General features: G+C 36.7%; 13 protein-coding genes and 5 pseudogenes across 18 annotated transcripts, besides 2 other annotated features; 8 read left to right on the top strand and 10 right to left on the bottom strand.

The window, feature by feature from the left end:
* Window positions 1–83: part of a terminal%2Cinverted (terminal inverted repeat of Maverick-3 transposon ID:TVAGG3_0317540) that runs on past the window's edge.
* Window positions 1–22,464: part of a mobile genetic element that runs on past both edges of the window.
* TVAGG3_0317550 (uncharacterized protein) lies at window positions 93–599 on the bottom strand (the record flags this gene model as incomplete). Its single annotated transcript, XM_001286924.2, has 1 exon — window positions 93–599. A coding segment is annotated over one exon (507 nt), but the record flags the coding sequence as incomplete, so codon positions are not given.
* Window positions 826–1,058, bottom strand: TVAGG3_0317560 (uncharacterized protein; the record flags this gene model as incomplete). Its single annotated transcript, XM_051230081.1, has 1 exon — window positions 826–1,058. A coding segment is annotated over one exon (233 nt), but the record flags the coding sequence as incomplete, so codon positions are not given.
* On the top strand, window positions 2,368–3,435 carry TVAGG3_0317570 (protein of unknown function, DUF4106 family; the record flags this gene model as incomplete). Its single annotated transcript, XM_051230082.1, has 1 exon — window positions 2,368–3,435. A coding segment is annotated over one exon (1,068 nt), but the record flags the coding sequence as incomplete, so codon positions are not given.
* On the top strand, window positions 4,779–5,486 carry TVAGG3_0317580 (uncharacterized protein; the record flags this gene model as incomplete). The annotated part of the gene is made up of 1 exon (XM_051230083.1): window positions 4,779–5,486. A coding segment is annotated over one exon (708 nt), but the record flags the coding sequence as incomplete, so codon positions are not given.
* On the top strand, window positions 5,504–6,179 carry TVAGG3_0317590 (protein of unknown function, DUF4106 family; the record flags this gene model as incomplete). Its single annotated transcript, XM_051230084.1, has 1 exon — window positions 5,504–6,179. A coding segment is annotated over one exon (676 nt), but the record flags the coding sequence as incomplete, so codon positions are not given.
* Window positions 8,796–9,337, top strand: TVAGG3_0317600 (annotated as a pseudogene). The gene has a single exon. A coding segment is annotated over exon 1 (542 nt).
* TVAGG3_0317610 lies at window positions 9,992–10,408 on the top strand (annotated as a pseudogene). Its single transcript has one exon. A coding segment is annotated over exon 1 (417 nt).
* TVAGG3_0317620 lies at window positions 10,423–10,655 on the bottom strand (annotated as a pseudogene). The gene has a single exon. A coding segment is annotated over exon 1 (233 nt).
* Window positions 12,161–13,102, bottom strand: TVAGG3_0317630 (organellar and viral DNA polymerase type B; the record flags this gene model as incomplete). The annotated part of the gene is made up of 1 exon (XM_051230085.1): window positions 12,161–13,102. One exon carries the CDS (start codon window positions 13,100–13,102, stop codon window positions 12,161–12,163), a length of 942 nt encoding a protein of 313 aa, XP_051099815.1.
* Window positions 13,517–13,717, top strand: TVAGG3_0317640 (uncharacterized protein; the record flags this gene model as incomplete). The annotated part of the gene is made up of 1 exon (XM_051230086.1): window positions 13,517–13,717. The coding sequence occupies one exon, from the start codon at window positions 13,517–13,519 to the stop codon at window positions 13,715–13,717; it is 201 nt and encodes a 66-aa protein (XP_051099816.1).
* TVAGG3_0317650 (uncharacterized protein) lies at window positions 13,746–14,336 on the bottom strand (the record flags this gene model as incomplete). The annotated part of the gene is made up of 1 exon (XM_051230087.1): window positions 13,746–14,336. A coding segment is annotated over one exon (591 nt), but the record flags the coding sequence as incomplete, so codon positions are not given.
* TVAGG3_0317660 lies at window positions 15,392–15,973 on the top strand (annotated as a pseudogene). Its single transcript has one exon. A coding segment is annotated over exon 1 (582 nt).
* On the top strand, window positions 16,144–16,707 carry TVAGG3_0317670 (HNH endonuclease family; the record flags this gene model as incomplete). Its single annotated transcript, XM_051230088.1, has 1 exon — window positions 16,144–16,707. The coding sequence occupies one exon, from the start codon at window positions 16,144–16,146 to the stop codon at window positions 16,705–16,707; it is 564 nt and encodes a 187-aa protein (XP_051099818.1).
* TVAGG3_0317680 (uncharacterized protein) lies at window positions 16,757–17,020 on the bottom strand (the record flags this gene model as incomplete). The annotated part of the gene is made up of 1 exon (XM_051230089.1): window positions 16,757–17,020. The coding sequence occupies one exon, from the start codon at window positions 17,018–17,020 to the stop codon at window positions 16,757–16,759; it is 264 nt and encodes an 87-aa protein (XP_051099819.1).
* Window positions 18,355–19,290, bottom strand: TVAGG3_0317690 (annotated as a pseudogene). Its single transcript has one exon. A coding segment is annotated over exon 1 (936 nt).
* Window positions 19,442–19,916, bottom strand: TVAGG3_0317700 (uncharacterized protein; the record flags this gene model as incomplete). The annotated part of the gene is made up of 1 exon (XM_051230090.1): window positions 19,442–19,916. A coding segment is annotated over one exon (475 nt), but the record flags the coding sequence as incomplete, so codon positions are not given.
* Window positions 20,106–20,507, bottom strand: TVAGG3_0317710 (uncharacterized protein; the record flags this gene model as incomplete). The annotated part of the gene is made up of 1 exon (XM_051230091.1): window positions 20,106–20,507. One exon carries the CDS (start codon window positions 20,505–20,507, stop codon window positions 20,106–20,108), a length of 402 nt encoding a protein of 133 aa, XP_051099821.1.
* On the bottom strand, window positions 21,472–21,864 carry TVAGG3_0317720 (phage tail repeat-like family; the record flags this gene model as incomplete). Its single annotated transcript, XM_051230092.1, has 1 exon — window positions 21,472–21,864. One exon carries the CDS (start codon window positions 21,862–21,864, stop codon window positions 21,472–21,474), a length of 393 nt encoding a protein of 130 aa, XP_051099822.1.

Here is a 22,464-nt window from a genome sequence, read left to right on the forward strand (position 1 = left end):
AAAAAAAAAAAAGGTAGTGGGGCTTCCAGGGGCTGCGCCCCTTCTAGCCCTGAAGATGTTTAGTATAAATGAAGTTTTTATTCGGAAAATTGTTAGTCTTCTGGTGTGAATTCGGAGGACTCTTCTTCTTCAACATCAAAGTCATCTGGTGTATCGAACTGAATGTATGAAAGCCAAATGTTGTATGTGTTTTCCAATTGGCTTTCAAACTTGAGATACATTCCATGCATGAGTGTTATTTCAGTTTCAACGTAGAGTTGCTGATGTGGCTTGAAGACATGCATGAGAATTGGTCCTCCAAATTCGTCCTTGAAAAACTTGCAGTAGCAAACATAAACTGAGATAGAGTCTCCTTCTTCAATGTCTTCTGCTTGGTTAACGAAATGAATAGCAATTTTGCGTACTTGAATTGTGTTGTTGTCTGAGTAAAATAATGGTTTGAACTTGGGGTTGAGTGAGCTAAGACATTGCCATTTTGCTGTTTCTTGTCCGTACTCACGTTCTTCTTCGTCATCCTGATATCCGTAACTCTTTGATTTGAATTCGACCCAAAGCTGTTCGACTTTTTTTGCAGCTTTGGGTGGAAGACTTTCAATAAGCTGACATATAGTTCTGTCAACCATTATCTTTGTTATTGTTGGAAAATAGTTGACAATTGTGTCACCTAATTCGAATGGGTCAGGTGTTTCTTTTTGTAGTTTGGTAAAGTCTGCAAGAACTTTGTTGAGTTGTTCACAATATTCTTTGTTAAAAGTTGCAGGAACTCTTTCTTCTGGCTTTGAATTGAAGTATTCTTCAGACAATCTGAGTAGTATTTTGCGTAGTTCAGCGTTGCTGTGGTTCTTTGTAATACGGAGCTCGTTTGGTATTGTTTTTGGTAGTGAAAGTGGCTTTGGATTGAGTGAATTGCAGGACAAATTTGAATTTGAATTGTCTGTTCTGCTTGGAGAATGTGTAGATGCTGCAGTTTGATATTGAGGTTCTAAACCTGTGGGTGCTGAAAGTCTGCAAGCAATTTCTTCAGGTGAATTTGGAGCGAACACGCTAGCGAATGCCATTAGACAAAAATAAACTGTTTTTTTCAAATAAGAGTTTGAGATGAACCGTTTTCGTCAACGGAGACCCCCTCTATTTTTTTATTTTATTTAATAGTTACCGTTGGAAAACCGTTCCATCTCAAATATTGAATGAACTATAAACGTTTTTTGTTTTCTATATATACTTTTTTGTCCAACGGTAAAACTTTTTACACAACGGTTTTTGAGAGTCGTCGCTGTTGACTTTTTTGTAGAACACTCAAAATAGTATAACTTTGTCCGGACAAGTAAGGGTCTATCGTCGCTACAGGAAAAGTTACGGGCGTTCCAAGGAAGTATACTTTGAGAAGCCTTTCCCCCTTATAGAATGAGATAGGACGGTTATTTTACAAAACCGACAACACTTTGACCGAGTAGTTTTTTGTGCTGAACAAATAGTGTCATATAAACATCTGTCAAAAACCGCTTTTTAACTTCACTTAAAATGCCACGTAAGCTACGTAAGAATATACGTAAGAGGAAGAGAGCATTGAAACATCCAATAGTAAAACTAACACCACAGCAACAGTTGCAACAACAAATTATGAATGACCCCACTATGTTGCAACAAATGTCAAGCAACCCTATGCTTTTAAACCGAGTTATAGGTGCACAGAGTGGAGGTTTAAGAGCGGCACTTTTAGCGAAAATGGCAGGCTATGGTGGAGCTGCAGACGGAACAGCTTATAACCCTCAAAGTCAAATGAATTTGAGTTCACTCAAAAATCAAATAACAGATGTCAAAAAGTCAAACATAGACATACAGAAACAAATAAGTGAAAACGAAAAGAAACTAGAATATGACAGACACACAAAGAAACTCAATGAGTTAAACGTAGAGAAAAAGAAGAAAGAAGAACAACTGAAAGAACTAAGTACAGAGGAATATGCGAAAAAAGTGTCAGAAAAAGCAGCAGAAGTAGCAAAAATGGAACAAGATGTTATAAATTTGAAAAACCATACTACTCAATATAAAGTACTGAAAGATGAAGAGATAAAACAAAAAGCCCTGAAGACATATATGGATAGCGATGAGTATAAAAAAGAAGTTGAAGCAAATGTAAAGGCAGAAAAACTTTTACAGTTGCAAAACCAAACCGTACAGTATGAAAACTTAGCACAAGAAAGTAAAAATAACGACGCAGCCATGCAAAAGGCAATGAAAAGCGCAGAATATATAAAAGCTAACAATGACTGGTTAGATGCCCAAGCCAACGCTAAAGCAGCCCAACTCATAGGGTCAATAAGGACAAAAATACAAGCGGATGAAGACAGTTCAAATGAAGCTTTAATGAATGCTGACTTTAAGAATGCCTTCGAAGCTCTTCATAGTAAGGTGAAACTAGTGAACGACTTCTCATCTGGAAAGAAACTGAAGTCTGAAGGTTTCGACAAAGAGTTAAGAGAAGTAGCACAAAATATGACGAAAATAACAGATGCAGCAACGAGACAGGCAGTTCAAAGTGCCTATGACGCCGTTAGAGCAACTGTTGTGGAAAGTCAAGAAAAAGAGTTACAACAGACCAAAACAGACCTAGTAAATGCTTTCTTAAGAACGAAAAGTCAGGTAGGACATTACGCTGCAGATGGAACATATGTGCCAGCTGGTGGAACTTATATACCACCAAACCCTCCAAGAGAAGCACCTGCACCAGGACTACCTAAAACATTTACATCGTCACATGGACACAGACACAGGCATGCACCACAACCAACAGTTCAAAATCCAGCACAACAACAACAACCAACAATTCAAAATCCAGCACAACAACCAACACAACAACCAGCACAGCAACCAACAGTTCAAAACCCTGCACAACAACAACCACAAACAGAGCAAGGACATAAAAGAAGTAGAGAACAAGGAAACCAAGAATTCTTAAAAATGCTTAAAGAAGAGTGTGGTTTCCCAGATAGTATTGACTTTAGTGACAGATATAAAGAAGCTATTGGAAAGTTCAAGGATGGAAATACTGACCCGAACCTATTTAGCTTTATGGCTCAGCACCAAAACGGATATAATCTCAAACCTGGAAAATACAAGCTCGCTAAGGGATATGATTTAATAGCATATCATCCAAATGACATGGATGAATTTACTCCGAGATATTTGATGTCAGAGCTAAATGACAATTCAACTTTCGTCATGAAACGCGTAAAAAATAGAGACGGAACGAAAGAACAAAAGCTTATGAATGCGGATGACGTAGATAGGGAAATTGTTAAAAACGGTCTCGGAATATATGAAATGCCAGCAGATGAGGTACAAGAAACTCCACAGGAAGAAGTTCAGATACAACCAGACATGGAAGAAATAGTTCAGCAACAACAGCTAGAAGAGCCTGAAGGAAACGAACAAGTCACTCCTTTGGAAACTAACTTCACAGAACTAGATGAAGATTTGGAACAGCCGAAAAATCTTGACCCTCAACAAGAGCATGAGGTGAATATGGAATCTTTCCAAGAGTCTAAGAAAGATTCGGCTGACATAGTAGAAGAATATCGAAAAATGTTTGCCGACATACAAAAGACTCCAACACCAGATGAAAATATTCAGCATAGAATGAAAGTACTGAAAGAAAATGTACACAAATACAACAACCCTTTTTACTTACGAGCATTTAACGTTCAATCTTCGGATGAACTCGGTGAAAATAAAAGGTTAAATTTCAAGAAAACATATAGAAATGAAACATTGTTTAAAGTTCATTCAGAACCTAACCAAGATGGAAACAAACCTACTTTTGTTTCTGCAGACGATGGAACTACAATGAGATGGGGTCATAAAGCTAATCCGGATAGGTGGTTCATAAACTTACAACCTCAATTCCAAGAAGTTGTAGACGCAATGGAAGCGAATGGTGAACGAGATATAGCTGGTATTTTCAGCGCGGCTTTAATGCCATTGAAAGATATGAAACATGCAGATATTTTGGACCAGTATGAAATGAACATGGCTGATGGAAATATAACACCTGACGTTCTAGAACATTTATCTCAAAGAACTACACAGAACCATAGAGATGGTATATTTGGTGAAGAGTTTAGAAAGAAAGTTAGGGAGAGCGAAGGAAGAGAACCTATTGTACATGACCTTGCAAACGAAAGTTTACAAAATGTCATAAAAACTTACTTTGCAGACAATGAACTGAGAAGGGATGAATATTTAAGAAAACTCAAATGGACAGTACCAGATGAAATGTTAGTATTGAAAAACATGTTCCTTGACAAAATAAAACCAACTACAGAAATAAACGACGCAAGACTGAAAGATTGGGTAGAAGCTTTCCCATTCACAAAAGATATAGTTGGTAACATGGAAAGAAAACCAGAATGGCTACAAAAACATATATTTGGAAACGAGCATATTCCATATGGACAGGCACTGTTTGAAGAGCTTGAACCGGAAACTCAGGAAAGAGTCATGCAAACAATACGCGAAGACTCAAATACAGACTATGACAAACTCTTTCTAGGATATAGGTTACCTGAGATGGGCGACCAGAGCCAAAAGGCAAAAAGGACATGGGAAATTTGCAACATACTAGATGAACATAATGCAAAGATGCAACAACTTCAAGCAGAGGGCAATGAAGGAAAAAGAAGAGTTAAAAACTCAGTCAGGAAGAAAGTAAAGCTTGGTCGGAGTGGGTTCTATTATGACATATAAATCCAACTATTCTATATTTTTACTCATATGAAATGTACGCCGCTCAGAATATAACGCCAACAGTTTTGGATGCTATGAATGGAAATGTTTCCGAATGGTATAACGAATGCGACAATGCCATTAGAAGGTCAGAAATAGTTCCTGGAACTTACGAATATACAACTGCTGTTTCTTATGGAAACGTAGGTGAGTTTGGAGAAGGTTCTTCAACAACAGTAGATATTGCTTGCGACAGGTTTCATATTATTTCTATTGACAACTCATTCTTATACGTGGAACAAGACATTGAAATAAAACCTTCTGCCAAGTTGTCTGACAAGAAAGGTTGCAATGGAATTTTCTATGTCGGATACCAATATGCTCCAGAAGTTTTCATGGGATATAAGATATATTCTAACTCTGACTTAGTTCAAACAGTAACATGGGCAAACTATGAATGGTTCGCTTTGAGAAACTCAGTACAACCACAAGCTAGAGAACAAACAGACCAGTATGCAACTATTGAGAAAATAAGAAGACTTGACCCTAACGTTCCAGGAGTTTATGTTGACCTTTCTGGACAAAATGCAGCAGCAGTAACCAAAGTAAAATTGAAACTTAGAGTTCCTTTGTCATCTTTCCTCATCTTCAGGTTTTTAAGATACTTGCCAAACTGGGCAGGAAAAATTTCTATCGAACTTACTCCAAGCAAAAATAACTTAGTCATTGCACCAACACAAGACCCATTCACTCTTACAGAAGTAGTGGGAACAAAAAAATGTCATTCGCCGACTTTTGCAAAAACAAAGTTGACTTAGACTTTGGTTTCTCAAACCTCAACACTGAAGTAAACTATTATTTCAATGCTGCTGGAGATGCTTGGGACCCAGTTAAGTTCACATGCGAAAAATTTGAATGCAAGAGAATAGAAAGCAGACTTGCAGTCTATATGTTGGACCCAGATATTTCAAATGCTTTAGCTGCCAAATATATTGCAGTTCCACTTATGTTCCCTATACACCAAATATCTGTCAAAGACTTTGCAGGTGAAGTTGGAAACCAAAGTGCTGACCCAGGTGCAAGAACAGATATTGCCTTAACAACTGCAATGAAACATGCAGATACTATGTTTGTACTGTTCAGACGAACTATAAATGACTATTCTTGTTTCTACAACCCTGGTATTAAATATCATATAAACATAGATGGCAAATACTATCCAAGAGAAGAATATTCTACAGTTGAGGATATGAGGTCATACAACTTGACATTAGATGCTATGAACTTTAACAACAACTTCACAACAACCATTAACCCTGAAATGCAAAGTTCTATTATGCCATATGTGAAAGTATGGACTCATACAGGAGGTCAAAAAACTCAATATACAAATGGAGACCGTTCAAACTTTTGGCTTGGCATTCCATTTGCTGACTCAGAAGACTTTATGGGTGGTATTTCAACTGTTGGTACAGTTCAAATACAATATACTGGTGACAGAGACGGTCCAGATGAACTGAGAGCAAAGAAGTTTACAAAACCAATAGCACTTTTCACGGAAGATGCTCTTTTGAAGATTCGTTCGATGAAACCTGCTGGGCTCCTCAGATTGGCATAACGACAGCTTCCATCGAGCAGATTTTGGCAGCAGGTCAGTAAGTTGTTCTTGAACTGACTTCTCTCCGTCAAATATTGACAGTACGCCAGTTTTGATATAATATTGTATTATAAACTTACCTTTAGAAATATCGTCAGTTTTGTTGTTATATTTTTGTCTGCTTCAAAACTTTCACCATCTCGGTTATACCAACTTTCTTTGCTTTATGAAAATATTTGGTTCAGCAAAGACTGCTATTCTATAACATTTACCATTGTTTGTATAAAGAACTATTCTGTCAATGTATTTGTATTTTTGTGTGTGTAAACTTTGTTTTGCTTCAATTCGAAGAGATACTCAAATACGTCCATCTTTTTATTCTAAGTAAAATGTCATTTCCGAAAAATAGAAGCGTAAGTGTTTCAAAAGGTTTAATGGCGGTGGCAGATGTGAAGTTAAATTCACCAACTCAAACAAACAGTCAAAGTGTTGTTGTCAATGTCAAAGAAAGAGATGTTGAAGTGGGGAAACCATACGAAGACGAAGATGGTATAACAATAGTTCCTGTAAAAGAACCACCATACCCTGAAGTTAGCAGAGACTTAAGTTCTGTTGCAGATATTCGAAACGACTACCAACAACTTAAAGACAAACTTAAAACTCAGGAGAAGATTTGTCAGCTTTGGGTATAATGTTAAACTTGGTTGAGCACAACCCTGTAAAAGTGAACTCATATGTCATCGCACCTCATGAAGTTTTGAAAGAACTATTGAAACTTTTGACAGAGGCAGACGATATAAACATCAAAGAAATAGAACCCGACATTAGTTGCTGTGGTGTTTCATATAATGTCATTGACAAGATATACGTTATGAAAGGAGGTGAAACGTTGAACTTAAAATATAGTTTCCCAGACGTCATAAAAATATTTGACGACCACAACATTTCATTAAAATTTATTGCTAAGTAAATGGCAGAAGACATAGTGGTTTATACTATTACGACTAAAAACCCTGAGTCATATAATTCTATAACAACAAACTTACAAAGTCCTCAAGGACGATATTGTAAACTGACCTTAAACACAATGACGACTAAAGCTTGTTTTGCTCTTTTGACACCAGAAGATTTTATTGTTGTGAATGGTAAAAAATACTTCTTTGAAGATACTTACTCAGATATACCACCAACAGGTTTTGTTGACTTATTTAATACTTTAAGGACGAGTGTAACATGTGCTGCAACTAGAGCAGGTTTCATTATGTTTGGATGTCCGACTGAGTTTACTATAAACGATATGAGCTATAATACAAAACTTATATCTGGTTTTTACTACCAACAGTTTCCTATAACAGGAAAAGGTGTCATACAAGGAATGTCTATTCCATTGACTTTAAGTACACCTATTTTATATATTGTTTCAAACTTAGGTTCAAAGTGCTATTCGAATGTCGACAGAAACTACTATGACCAAAAGATACTTATGCGTATAAACAACACTTTCTCTGCTGGTTTGCCTATTGTTCATTCGAATGCAGAGTTTTCAACCTTAGTGAACTCAAACACTTTGGCAAGTATAACGTTGACATTAGTTGACGCAAACTTTGTTCCTGTAAAACTTTTATGTCCTATGTATTTGTCAATGACGGCAGAAAGTTTCGAATTGGAAGATGCAACTGGTGAAAGTATTGTATTACAAGAACAACTTCAACAACAAATAGCTCAAGAACAACAAATGCAACAAATAGCTCAAGAATAAAAAAATATTTTTTTTATTTTTATAAAAATGTACAGAATAGATGTTTCAGATTTTTATGACTTCCAAGCATTCAGAAATATGTGTCCATTTAGAGACTATAACAAAGCAGTCGAGAATTTGAAACGTTTAGTCATTTATGTCGACTCTGCCCCAGAATGTTATGTCATGAAAGAATGGGATGTTGTCTTTAACAAACCAAGAGCACAATAGTTTCAGAACAAGAATGTAGACAGAAACTTAAGAAAATAAAAGTCGTACAAGTTGGAATGAAGATGTTAGATGCTTGGGATATCTTATTGTCAAAGTTAGAAGATTTTTCAGTTCGAGGTATAAAGTTTTATACACCTTCTCCAAACTTCTATTCTATCTTCACTGGATATAAATACGAACAAGTAGAATGGAAAGAAAATATTATAGAAGCTTGGTTAGACCATGTCAAAGAAATTATATGCAATGGAAACGAAAAGGTTTATGAGTATATCTTATGTTGGTTTGCAAACATCTTACAACATCCAAGTGCTAAAAATGAAACTGCTCTCATTATAATTGGAAAACAAGGAACTGGTAAGAACACTTTCTTTACAGATATTTTGTGCAAACTGTTAGAAGGTTATTCGAACCGAATATGACAAACTTAGAAAACATCTGCGGTAAATTTAACTCTCAATAGAGAATATGAAACTTATAGTTTGCAATGAACTTCAAAGTATAGATACAACAAAAGTTTTGAACTCAGATGCTTTGAAGAGTCTTATAACAGACAAAGTTGGAGTTGTTGAAAGAAAGTATAAAGACCAAAGAGTTTGTGAAAATGTTGCAAACTTCATTATGGTTTCAAACAATGTGTTCCGATGAAGTTAGAAAGTTCTGACAGAAGATATGTAGTTGTCAGAACGTCAGATTCTCATATGCAAGATACAGAATATTTTGACGACTTAGCAGAAACTTTGACATCTGACTTTTACAACCACTTGTTCTCATATTTTGACATTAGATATTTCTAAGTTCAATCCAAGACAAATTCCACATACCGAAGAGAGACAAACATTGTTAGAAGCAAACAAGAGTGTATATGAACTGTTTATAGATGAGACTAACTTTGAGTGTTAGATGAAAGGTCATTGTACGATTCGTATAAACAATATTGTCAAGAATATGGTTATATGGCAGCTTCTAAACGAACATTCTTGGCAAATGTCAAAAGTCTTTTAGATGTTCAGAACGGCGTATATACAAAGAAAAATTTTTCTGAGTAAATTTTAAAAACAGTATTTTTTTATTTTATTTGAAATGTACGCTGAGTTTGTTGGAAAAGACTGTTGGAAAACTTGTTTGTTAGATGAGAAATATGAAATTCACTGTTGTGAGTCATTTGAAGTCAGAAAAAGAGACAAAAAGAGTTTTAAGCGGATGGGAGCAAATAAACGGATATGCTAGGATGAGTATGAGTGGAAAAAACTATTTTAAACATGTTGTCATTGCAACTCATTTTATACCGAACCCTAACAATTTACCTTTTGTAGACCATATAAACCATATAAGAAAACGACAATAGACTTGAAACTTGCGTTGGGTCACTCGTTCTGAAAACAATAAGAACAAAAGCAAATTTAGAGATATAGTATTCGAATTTGTCGACGAACTAGAAGATGAAGCAATTGAAATTACAGACTATGGCGAGCATACGTTTGAGTTTTACTACTATAGCGAAGAACAGGACTCTTCTACCTTTATACCGGCGTAACTATAGAAATTACAAGTATATTTTACTAAGGATGGCTGTGCTCATGTAAAGCTAGAGACAGATGGAAAATGCGTTAGACTATTTCTTAACAAATTCAAGAAGCTATATGGCATACCATTTTAAAACGTTTTTTATAAAAAAAATATTTTTTTATCCGATAAAAAAGATGGCAAAATTCATCTCAGTAAATAAGTACATGACAGAAGTCAAAGATAAGTTAGCTCCATTCGCATATTTGAATGTTTACTTCTACAATTTTGAAAAGTCTTCATTCAGCAAAGTTTGGAACATCGAACCAGTTAAGTTTGCTATTGTGACTAAAAATGGTGCGAAATTTGAAGACTTAGACATAGAAGGTTTGTTAGCAGTCAAAGAAAATTTTGACAGAAGGTTCTCAAACCTTAAAGAAGGTAAAGCATACAAACTTGTTATACCTTATGAACCAAAGAAAGCAGACGACTATGAATATTATGAGTCTAAGATAGTTGAAGTTCAAGGTAAATTGGTAAAAAGATTTAGAGTCTAAGCCAGTGTTTGCCCCTAAAGAGGAAGAGAACATTGACATTGACCCAAAATGTTCTAAAAATAAATTTTATTTTACATGTCAAATTTCTTTTTCTCTGGAACTGGTTCAGGTTCTTTCTTCTCTTCTACTTTCTTTTTCTTTCTTTTCTTTCTTTTCTCTCTTCTTTCTTCTTTTCTGGTGGAGTTATGTCAAATTTCTCAGAACCATATTTATGTAAAAGTTCTTTGTCCTTTAATAGCTCTTCTATTCTGTTTTCTATTTCATCTTCAAGAACAGCGCATGTGCCTTCTTTGCATTCTAAGAACTTTTGTTGGACTTCATCTTTCCAATCGGCGTATCTCTGTCAACAAGTCTGTCATTGACAAATTTAAGACTGCTCTTTGTAATGTTTTATGGTTCTTGTCATATTCCCAGAAACAGAACTTTAGAACAAATTCACCTTTCTTGTTTACACTATGTAAGATTTTATGGTCGACAGATGTTTTGCTGTCGAAAAGTTTGTCTCGAATATAGATAGCGAAATCGCTAGACATTTTCAAAAAGATAAAAATTTTAATTTTTCTAAAAATATGTTAGAAAAAAAGTTTGCTGACATTGACAAAAAATTTGAGAATGTTTAAACAAGAACAAGAGGAAGTTAGAAAATGCTCAGATAAAACCATACATGAAAAGTTCTTTTGCTCAGAATGGTATAACAGGTCTAATCGCACACCTGGGTCGGGTAAGACTTTCACTTATCTTAAAATGGCTGCACAACAACAAGAACTAGATGAGAAGAACCCATTCTATGAGTTAGTTGTTATTTGTAGTACTTCTGGTCAATTTGACCAAAACCGTCAATTCGTTCAAGATATTATAAAGAAGTCTAAGTTAGTATGTATAAAGGATACTGAGTTGTTAGATTGGATAAAGAAGTACCAAAGAAGAGTTTTGAAGTATAATGCTATAAATGAGTATATAAATTCGAAGTTTAAAGACCCAAATGAGGAAATGCAGAGAATATTAGAGAAGAAACACTTCAGAAACAAACAGAAAGAGATAGAATACATTTCGAAGAAATTGCAATCTTACGATTGGAAGACATACCCTCATAGGTGTCTTCTTATCTTAGATGATTTCGCCTCTCATCCTTTGTTAAAGAATAGAGAACAAGACATGTGTCGAATTCTTAAGAAGCTCAGACACTTTAACATCTCAGTTGTCATTTGTGTACAGACAGCAAAGAGTTTAAGTAAGGATGTAAAGAGAATACTTACTGACATTATACTTTTCCCAGGATTGTCAGAAGACGATTTCATGGAACTTATGAAAGAGTCCATGGCAGGTAAGTTTGACAGATATGAACTATGGGAGAAGTACAAAGTCATACAAGACCCTCATACTTCTTTCAGAATTCATATCTACGCAAACAAAGTTCAAATTGTAAAAAGTCAATAAAAATAAAGAGTTCATTTACTCTGCTTGTTTGAAGTTGTCAAAATACTCTGTTATTTTTCACTGTTTTCATGAGTTTTAGGCGACTGGGTTTTCTTACCTACTCGCTGTTCTTCACTGTTTTCGTACGGAATCTCTTCTCTCGGTTTTTCGAGGATAGCAATCTTATGAGGAAATTCATGAAATTTGGTCATTTTTCAGCAAAAATAATGTTTATGTTAGAATGTTAGATCTAACATGTTTTCTAACACGTTTTCTAACATGGTCTAAAACACACAAAACTCATGAAATTTCATACGGAATTCAGTAAAAATAATGTTTATGTTAGCATGTTAGATCTAACATGTTTTCTAACACGTTTTCTAACATAACTATTTACAAGCGTTTTACATGGTATATGTTGCGATGGTTCATGACTCTAAACAATTTTGTAGCTTCTATTTCTTCTGTCAGTACATCGAATGTTTTAACGATACCGAAAGTTTCTTTATACTTCTTCTTGACATCAGATAGAAGGAAATCTTCTGCAGTTGGATAGTTTTTGTTCAGAAATGCTAACATGTCCATTTTATCTTCTGCTGGCTTTTCTGCTTCTTTCTTTAAGTCTGCATAGTCGTTTCTCATACGTTCTATCTCTTTGACGGAGTAGTTATATTTCCTCATTGCTGCTTTACATTTAGAACATTGCGGGTTCATTTTTGCGTTATATTCTGAAACCTTACCTGCTAAAACAACTAAGGCGTCAATGGTTTTCTTTAACTCAAACATAGCGGGTCTTATTTGTTCGTTCCATACTTTGCCTCTTCTATCTTTATCTCTTATCTGCCATACACATTCAGCAACTAACGAAACAAAGTTGTCGTAGGTCTTAAATTCTTCAGATTTATATATGTCAGAGATGTTCTTATATACCATGTCGCAATCTTTGTCCATGACTTTGTGGTTGCAATGAAATCCAAGAAACTCATAGTTAACCTTTCGTATGAACTTCTTTATTTCTACCGAGTCAGTTGGTTTCACTTCTATTTCGTCGAATTCAGGAATGGTTAGTTTTTGCTGCTGAATTTCAGGCAATTTGGGTAAATGGTCGATGAGGTCCTGCATTTCATAAAGATACTGTTCATTTGTTTCATCTTTCGCACTACAGTCCAAAGTACTTGTTAAAAGTTCCTGCTTTATCTTCTGGATTTTTGTTTCAAAAGTATATGAAGAAGGAATGAAGCTTTTCATCTCTACCAACATTGACGTAGGATTCATGACTAACGAGTTTGGTGCTGTAGTTGTTTGAACTGTTGTTGTGCCGATTGTTGAAATCATATCTTTTATACAAAATAAAAAAATAAAAAAAAATAAAACTAATTTTATTTTTTATTTTTGGTGTAAATTTCATGAAAATTCAAGAGTTTTAGACCATGTTAGAAAACATGTTAGAAAACATGTTAGATCTAACATTCTAACATAAACATTATTTTTGCTGAAAAAGTGTCATTTTTTTCATGTCAGAAGACTCGAAGGTGCAACACTTCCAAAATACCGACGAACTCAGAAGAGCAGCATGGCAGTATCTTCTTGACAACTTCTTTGAGTTCTCCAGGTACACCTTGGAAAATGCTGAAGAACTCCGACACAGAGAATTTGGAGAAATTGCACTCCAATACTACCTTGACAAACAAAGGGTAAACAAAGGGTAAAATAAGACTAAAAACTTAACGTTTAAAAAGTGACATTTTTATGAGCTCCGAGTCACCGAGAAAACTTGGTCAGATGTTAGCAGCTTACTTCCCTGAGGAGGATGGAAGCGTTACATACGTAAGGTTCAAAAACAACGAACCTGGAATTGCGTACCAAATTCGCAATTACATGACCATGGAAGAGTACGAAAGATTTCTACAAGAGAAACCAGCTCTAAACAACTCAGAAAAGAAAGAATAAAAAGTTTAACTCGTAATTGTTTATTTTTTTACTTGTAAGGGCAAGCTGCAAGAATGAAGTCGACTATCTCAGTCTTTGTCTTGACCAGTTGGACTGCTCTTGCGAGTACGTCTGTTTTGCGGTCTCCAGCTGGTGTCTGACCTTCGTAATTGCGCATGTTCTTGAGAGCTCCAGTTGTAAATGGTTGTAGGATGAAGAGTCTCTCAGACTGCTTGAGGTAGTCGTCACGGTCACGAACCGAATCTGTGGTACGAGTCGAATTGGTCGACCTTAGGGAAGAGACTGAAAGCCTGTCGTCTTCCATTGGAGCTGTAGCATACTCTTTGCGTAAACGGTTCAGACCTTCTTCGAACTCTTGGTCTCTCTTGGATTGAGATTGGAATTGGAATTGGGGTGGAGGGTTTGACATGAACATCCAAGGGTTAGGGCAGTAAGGCATAGGCTGAGGAGGGTAGTTCGGGAAGCCTTGAGGAGGTATTTGGTAGTAATTTGGAAATTGGTAGTAATTCGGAGGTACTTGTTGGAACTGAGGTACTTGTTGGAACTGAGGTTGCTGAGGTGCAGGGGCTGGTGCTTTAGGTTCCTCTGGTTGGGATATGGGCTCGGTTGGTGGTACGTCGGACATTGTCTTGAAACAATAAAAGACTTGTCTTGAAACAATAAAAGACTTGTCTTGAAAAAGTAAAAGACTTGTCTTGAAAAAGTAAAAGACTTGTCTTGAAAAAGTAAAAGACTTGTCTTGAAAAAGTAAAAGACTTGTCTTGAAAAAGTACGGGTATCGTCTGAAATCAAGACCACTGTTCTCAAATTTGAGAACTTTACACCAAAAAATTTCTTGAAAAATAACGGGTCTTGTCTTGAAAAAGTAAAAGACTTGTCTTGAAAAAGTAAAAGACTTGTCTTGAAAAAGTAAAAGACTTGTCTTGAAAAAGTAAAAGACTCGTCTTGAAAAAGTAAAAGACTCGTCTTGAAACAATGACCGACATAGACCCAGCAGATGAGGCAATCTACCTTATAGAGATAAATGAGCTAGTTAGGAACTACCTGAGCCATCTGAAGTCAAACAAGACCATTGCAGGCTGGGTGTCTGGAAGAAGTGCGCTTAAAATTGAAATTGACACTGGAATTGTCCTGCAAATACCAGAAAACACTCCTTTCGACGACATAAAAGAGATGAAGAAAGAAGTCCTCTTGAAGTTCTTTGCCAAGCGTCCTTGGATACTACTTCCAAACAGAGAGAACCCAACTGTACGAATTGCCCAAATTCTCAGAGGACTCTTACACTTCTCGGGTCGGGCGTTCTTCATAAACACAGAAGGCGACATCGTACCTTTACAGTAAACATCTCATTTTAACTTCACTTTTTTATGTTTTTACTCACACTCGTACTCAACAGGTATGTGTACACATATGTCAACTGTGAACCTTGTATTGACCGGTCTTCCTGCAAATGCAAGTTCGGTCAATACACAATTTATGGTGGCAAGAAAGACAGTGGGGAATGTTATTCTGACATCTGTTGTTGCGCTCGAGAGAGAATTGAAATTCCAGACCCAACTCCAACACCAACACTCAAGTTGCCAAAGACTCATGTGAAGAAGAAGCCTTCTGGTAAGTTTCTTATAGCCATATACATGGCACGCTTTGAGTAAAAACATTTTTTTCATTTTTTGAATGAAGCAAGTTAAATTCGTCCCACACCAATCTCAATGGACCGATGAAGAGTTTCAAGCCATGGTTGAAGCGTTGAGAACGACATAGACGGCGAACTTGAAGGAGCTCAAACCACAATTGCAACCAAAATTGCACAAGTCAAAGAAGAGATAGCTCCACTTAAAGCTACCAAAGCTACTCTTGACCTCATGGATACTTACCGTTTAGATGTCAAGAGTGGAATAAGACAATTAAAATTAAAACTCTAAATTACGAAGCTATACTCCAGAAGTTAGCAGAAATGAGAAGACTTTACCAGAGCTACTTACATGTAAGGGACTTACCTTCAAGCAGTCCGACCAAAGATGAATTTTCTGACATTGTCCCAATTTTGTCCGAAAGTCAGCTCAGATGTTTGAACTGCTCCCAACATATCCAGAATATGAACGTTTGCCTGAACTCTTCCGCAATCTCAAAAAACGTTTTTTGGTTCTCATGTTCGAAACTTTTATCGGAAGAGACAACAAACGTTCAGAAGAAGAGCAAGATATTATTTTAAACTTGTTGTATGACTTAACCGTCATAACAAGCTTTTTGAAGTAAAACCGTCATTCTCAAACCACTTCATTTTTTCGATGTCCGAACAAGCACCGAAGCCAAACTCAATGGCAGATGTCCTTTCAAGTTTGCCAGACAATCGCCCAGTTCAAATTCAAATTTTGAATTTGAAAGCTCATCTGACAAACACCGTTAAGACTCTCCAAAGTAGTCTTATGTCAGAGATGACCAAGCTCAAAGCCGATGTCCTCATGAACCAAGCTTCCAATGAGAAATGCCTGAATGATTTGACGGAAACCTTGCGCATTTACGCGAGAGAGAACCGAGACCTTGCCAGACTCATCTACCGTTTCTTCGAAGAGATAGACGCCATCTGGAAGGTACTCGGAAAGGACAGAACATGCAACACCGTAATTCGTGAACACAGAATTGAAGAAGGAATTGTCGAGGAAGAAGAGGAAGAAGAGAAACACGAAGAAGAAGAGGAAGAAGAAGAAGTTCCTGAAGCCGCTACATGGGCAACCCTTGTTGCCGATGACACTTACGAAATTTCCCAACCCTACCCATACCAAATCCGCAACAAGGAGACAGGCAAGGTTCTTACCCCAGTCCTCAACAACTTGGGACACTTGAACCTTAACCTTCGGAATCGCGGTTCAATCTCCATGGGCAAGCTTGTCGCAATTCAATGGGTTCCAAATCCAGACAAGAAGACGAGGGTCAGACACATTGACGGTGACAAGCTCAACAACCGTAAGGAGAACCTCGAGTGGTTCTAAGAGTAAAAAAATTTTATTTTAGGGGGAAACCCCGAGTAAATTTAGGTGTTTAGTTCATTAAGTGGGTTAAATTAAGGTCAATTTGCAAAATTAGTTCCAGACCTCTGAATTGGACTCTTTCGTCATCCCAGTTGCGTAGGAGGTCGTCCCAGAGAAGTTGGTAGAATTGCCAATCCAAGGACGATTTGTCCTCCCAGGCATTGAGGATGTACTGCTCGTAGAGTCTCATGACCTCTCCCTTGCACCAGACACCCTCTCCCTTGGAACGTAAGGCTTCTTCGAAGTGCTCGAATGCGATTGGCTGCGTGACCATCCGAAATGACACTTTTTGTCCGTTTGGTCAATGTTTGTGTCTCGTGCCATAGTCGACGAAAATACAGACAAACAGGTTATATATGAGTTTGAGACCAAGAATTCCCACATTTTAATTCAAATTCGAATAAAAATAAATTTTTTATTTCATGCAATGTTTTATTTCTGTGCCGTCTTCAAGTATGCCCCAGTACTTACGCTTGGAGAGGACATGAACTTCGGTGAAAATTTTGTCCAATTTGAATCGACCCATCTTTTCACCGACCATACCCATTTCAATGAGTTTGTTGTATCCTTCTTCGTTCGTCATGAGTGCGTCAATGTTCTCATAGTAAACCTTGACTTTCGATTTGACTTCGGAGAAGAATTTGTTGTAGTTGTCAAGGACTGCCTTTGCGAACTGAGGGTAAGACCAATGTTCGACAATAGGTTTTAATGTGGTTACTAAGCCACTTTGACCTTGAGTGAATTCGTACTTCAAAACAAAAGGAGAAAACCTTTCAACAAAGTTGTCGACCTTCTCATAATGTTTACTCTTCATCTCTTGAGGTTTCTTAATGGAATATCCCCATGTCGAATTCATAAGCAATTTGAGTGTCATTGCAAGTTTGGGGTTTGAAGCTTTCCTAATATCATACAGTTGTTGTATGACTTTTCCAACTGTATAGTTCCTTCCAGGGAACTCACCATCTTCGTTTGGAATTCCAGTCGGAATATATTGGACAAACCTCATGTATGCAGCGTTAAGGTCGACATAGTATATCTTTTCATCTGAGTCGAACTTGTCGCAACCAATTGGTCCAGTTGTGGAAATTCAAGTGAGTCTCTTATCTTCTGAGAAACTTCTCCTGTTATCTCATAAACATCGTCGAAGCAACCTGTTTCATATAAAACCTTCTGACCTAACTCAGATGCTCTCCAATACAATTTGACGTCAATTGGATGTCTCAATGGAAGTTTGTTTATAGCATCTTGAAGTTCTTGCAACCTCATTGGAAGTTCTTCTGGTTCAGGTTGGTATCCGAACAATCCAACTCCTTGTGGAATTGTGTACTTCTTTTGTACTAGAACTTTGTCTGGAACAACTTTTGGTCTTGCTAACAGTGAAAAGTTTGTTTCGTCTTTTGGTACAAAAGTTTCTGTCAGCTTGTCATCTGGAATTGGTTCCAACAAACCTTTCTCGAAAAGAATGTTTACAGCTCTGACAATGTTGCACTTGCCTTTTCCGAACAATGGGTTTGTAAGACTTTCGTTCAACATGAAGTGGTTGTGGACAATTACAATCTTCAACCATGGTAAGTCTTTGTCAACAACATAGTCGTCATGTGAAGAACCTTTAGCTGTAGGTATGTTGACTCGGATATTGACATTTGCCAACGGTGCAATTTTTGCCAATTGACCTCTGAGAATGTACCTTGTCTTCACACATGACTCAAGATACTTCATCTTCTCATCTGTAACAAGACCAGAGTTCCTGAGACATGTAAGAATGCAAGGTTCGTTGACATTGTTTCAATTGAATTGTAAATTCCATACCTTGTCAAGTCAATGTCAGACTTATTTATGAACGGGAAGTATCCAGCATGTTGTCTGACTGCTTGAGGGTTAGGTTGGTACCATTCGAACTTGACACTTGCAATTCCTTCAATTGCATTCAAAATGTCTGAGTCGGAGTCAACCATTTGTTCTCTCTTTGTAGTCTTGAAAGCGTCAAGAAGCATTGCAGCTGTTGTGACATTGCCATGTGCATAGTAAATGTGACCATCCAAATCTGTTATGGTCAATCTGAGATTGTATCCTTTCTTATTTCCGTCTTGAATTGCAGCAAGTACACCCATGAAGCCTTCTTTGTTCTTTCCTTCGTCAAAGTTTACTGTAAAGTTTCCACCAGTTGTAATTTTACTTCTAACCTCGCGATACTTTTCATATGCATATCTTGTTCTTTCCATGGGGGCATGTGCGTCTTCACCTTTTCCTTTTTTCCTCCTCAAAGGATTCAATTGTTTGTCATGTTTCCAATAGAATCTGGCAAAGCCGTCGTGTCCTTCAACTTGAGGTTCACTAACATCGAAAGGCATGTCCATAAGACGTTCTTCTTCTAACCTCTCTAATCTGTTTGGATAATTTGCGCGTGCTGTTTCCAATCCATTTCGTAGCGAAGACCAGACATTTGTCATAGACTTTTATGGGTCTTCCCTTCCTATATTTAAAATTCTTCGAAACTTCCAACCATATCTTTCTAACTCTGCTTTTATTCTAGCAGTCCATTCTATATGGGGGCATTTTTATAAAAATAAAAAAATATTTTTTTCTTTACTTTACATAACCGCCTGCTGCCATAAGTCTTTGACGCCAACCCATACCAGCTAATGAAGGTTGACTTGGTTTAGTTTGGAAACTAAACTTTGGTTTTGGTTTATCTTCAGTTTTTGGTTTTCTTCTTCTATCGGTTTTTCGTCACTTTTCGGTTCCTCTGACTTTACCTCACTTGCAGGAACAGTTGTGTCGTCAACATCTTCATAAATATCATATGCCATTTGTTTTTGTTTTCCTTTCAACTTTTTGTGTTTGTTGTAAAGTTTAGAATATTTCGACTCTAAGTCAATGAGATGTTCTATAATGAACTGTTGGTCAGTGAAGTAAACTTTTCCATCTGTTGTCTCGAAAGCTCCTTCAGACTTCAATATTTTATTTGTGAGAGTCTGTTTCTTTTTTGAGATACTAGCCGTTCCATTTCTATGAAAAGTGACTTTATAGTTAGGGTTTGTATTTCCAGACCTGGCACTTTCTATTATTGAATTTTTCTCTTCATCTGTAAGTTCTTTGACAGGTTTTGACAATGGTTCTGAACTTTTTGTTTGTGGTGTCAAATCTACCGTTTCAACTTCTTCGGTCATTTCATCTCAGTAAAAATTTTAGTTTGGTTTGTTTTCAACTGGTTGTTTAGGTTTTTTAAGTCGGTCTAAAACTTCCTGAGGTATAGGAAGAACTTGACAAACACGTTGTGTAACTGCTGGAAGCCGACAAATCCATCTTGAACCCATTTGTCTCAATGCTGTATTGTTCATTTCATCTCAGTAAAAAATTTACATTCCCCACGTTTGAGGCGGTTGAGGTTGGTTATTGTTTACCCACTGTTGTGCATGGTTATATCCTCTGTTAAAGAATCTTTCACCTTGGTCCATATAGTGTCCTGCTTGGTTATAGTAGTCATTTGCTTTGTTATAATAGTTTCCTGCTTGTCTTCCTACATTGTCCATCCATCCTTGAACTTTTCCTCTTGTTTCAGGATTTGGAATAAGATTTGCTGCATCTCGTGCTACATCCCAACCTTTCTGTACAGTTTGTATAATAGGTTGTGCTTTCTCTTTAAGTATACCTAATGTACTCAAAATCTTCCTTCCAACTCCAAATACACCTCTGGCTATTGTTCCCACTGCGGGCAAAAATCTGGATGCAACTCCTGCTAATGCGCCAAATAAACCCATTTCTTATGGGTTAAAAAATGACGAATCCAAACAAGGACCCCTATGTTTCTAAGGCAACAAAGAAAGCACTCATGATAAAAATCTTTAGTTCAACACCAAATGCTTGGTTTATGGATATCTTGGAAAACATTCCGAGGTATAGAGAAGATGGACCACCATACTGGCTAATATTTGTCGGTCAAAACACAAGATACTGTGAAGCCATACCATTATGGTCCAAAAATATTTTAGATATCTGCAGCTTTGACAATATTCGTTGACAAATACCATCCAACAAAACTGACATCTGACTGTGAAAGTTCTTTCAAATCAGATATTAAAAACTATCTGCGTTCAAAAAATGTAAACCAATATTTCATTGTCGACCAAAACCATTCTGCTCTTGGTGTCATTGACAGTTGTATAAAAATCTTAAGAGACTTAAACAACCACAAGGTGGTGAGGTAGATGAAATGTCATATGACGACAAATATAGACATTCTCCATGGCAAAGATGAGACAAGTTTTAAATATTTACAATAGCCGTAAACAAAAAGGTTTGGGAAACCACTCCCCCGAAGAAATGAAAAACAACCCCGACTTAGAGAAAGACTATATATTTAATAGTTTAGTCAAAAGAGACAAACAAGAAAGAATGCCAGGCTTCAAACTTAAGAAAGGTGACAAAGTAAAAATAGAAATACCTAAACGCGACCCATATGAAAATACTATTGACTATGACAACAACAAGTCCGACAGGTACTCACCTTCGTGTTCGTAAAAATAGAAGAAAGTATACAAGAGAATATTATGAAGTTTTAGGCAAACATGGCAAAATGTACAGACTGCAAGCAGAAGATAAAACTACTATTGTCAGACCTCGTTTCAAACTTGTTAAGGTTCAAGGTGGTATACTTTCAAAGACAGTTCCTAACAAATATAAGACAACTCCTGACGAATATGCTAAAGAAGTGGAACATGACGACTAAGCATTTCTATACCATGCGTAAACTGTCATGTAAGGTGGCATGTAGTCTTTACTCTGTCCCGTTGTTTGCGTATACCCTGAAACGAAATGTGTATGGTCTCCTCCTACCTCAGTGTTATCCAAGTAACAATTTATAGCAAACTGAACGTTGTCTTTAACATCATATCCTTTACCTTTTGTCATTCCTGTCCAATCCCAATATTTATGCCTATGCCCACCTTCTCGAGATGTAGTTAAACTTACGTAGTGACTGTGCGCAGGTAAATTTGCACCTGAAATCGTTTTACTTCCACCTGTTTCCTTTGAAGAGTTTGCACAATACAAAAACCTGTCGACTATTTGAGTCCAAGTTCCAAAACCAAGTACTACTTCTGGTCTGGTAGAGTTCATTGACGTATAAATAGAACCTATAGGATATACTGTTTGAAGTATTTCTGTCTTTAACGTTTGAAGCTCTGTTTTGTCTGCTTTCTTGTCATATAAATCTTGAGCAGTGAATTTAATATTATGTTCATCCTCCATGACATAAACATCTTTACATCTAATGTTTCCCATCGTCGTTATGTCTTCATCCGATGTTAAACCTTGTGGAAAGTTAGGAGGTTTCCAATTTAATACATCCCCACCAGCTCCTTCAACCGTTCCTTCAATATTTTCTATACCAACAGTTGCGAAGAAATCGTGTGTATGGTTCTTATCTGCCTTCTTTTCAAGGCTAACGTTTAAGTCTGTTATTTCAGAAGATGTATGTGTATGTCCAACGTCACTTTTCCTGTTTAAGGTTTCTTGTAAGTTTGTAATATTTGCAATGGTATGTGTATGAGTCTTTTTAGAATATTCTTTGTCAGCTCTTGTCACTTCACTTGACATTTTATTGTCAACATATGTTTTGTCCGCTAGTTCAGGATGAGTATGTTCTTTCGTTGCATAAGCTTTGTTAGCTCTTTCTTCTTCTTTTGCTATTGCATCGTCTACATACTCTTTGTCAGC

The sequence above is a fragment of the Trichomonas vaginalis genome, chromosome V (assembly GCF_026262505.1).
Source record: "Trichomonas vaginalis G3 chromosome V, whole genome shotgun sequence".
In the NCBI taxonomy this organism is placed as follows: domain Eukaryota; phylum Parabasalia; order Trichomonadida; family Trichomonadidae; genus Trichomonas; species Trichomonas vaginalis.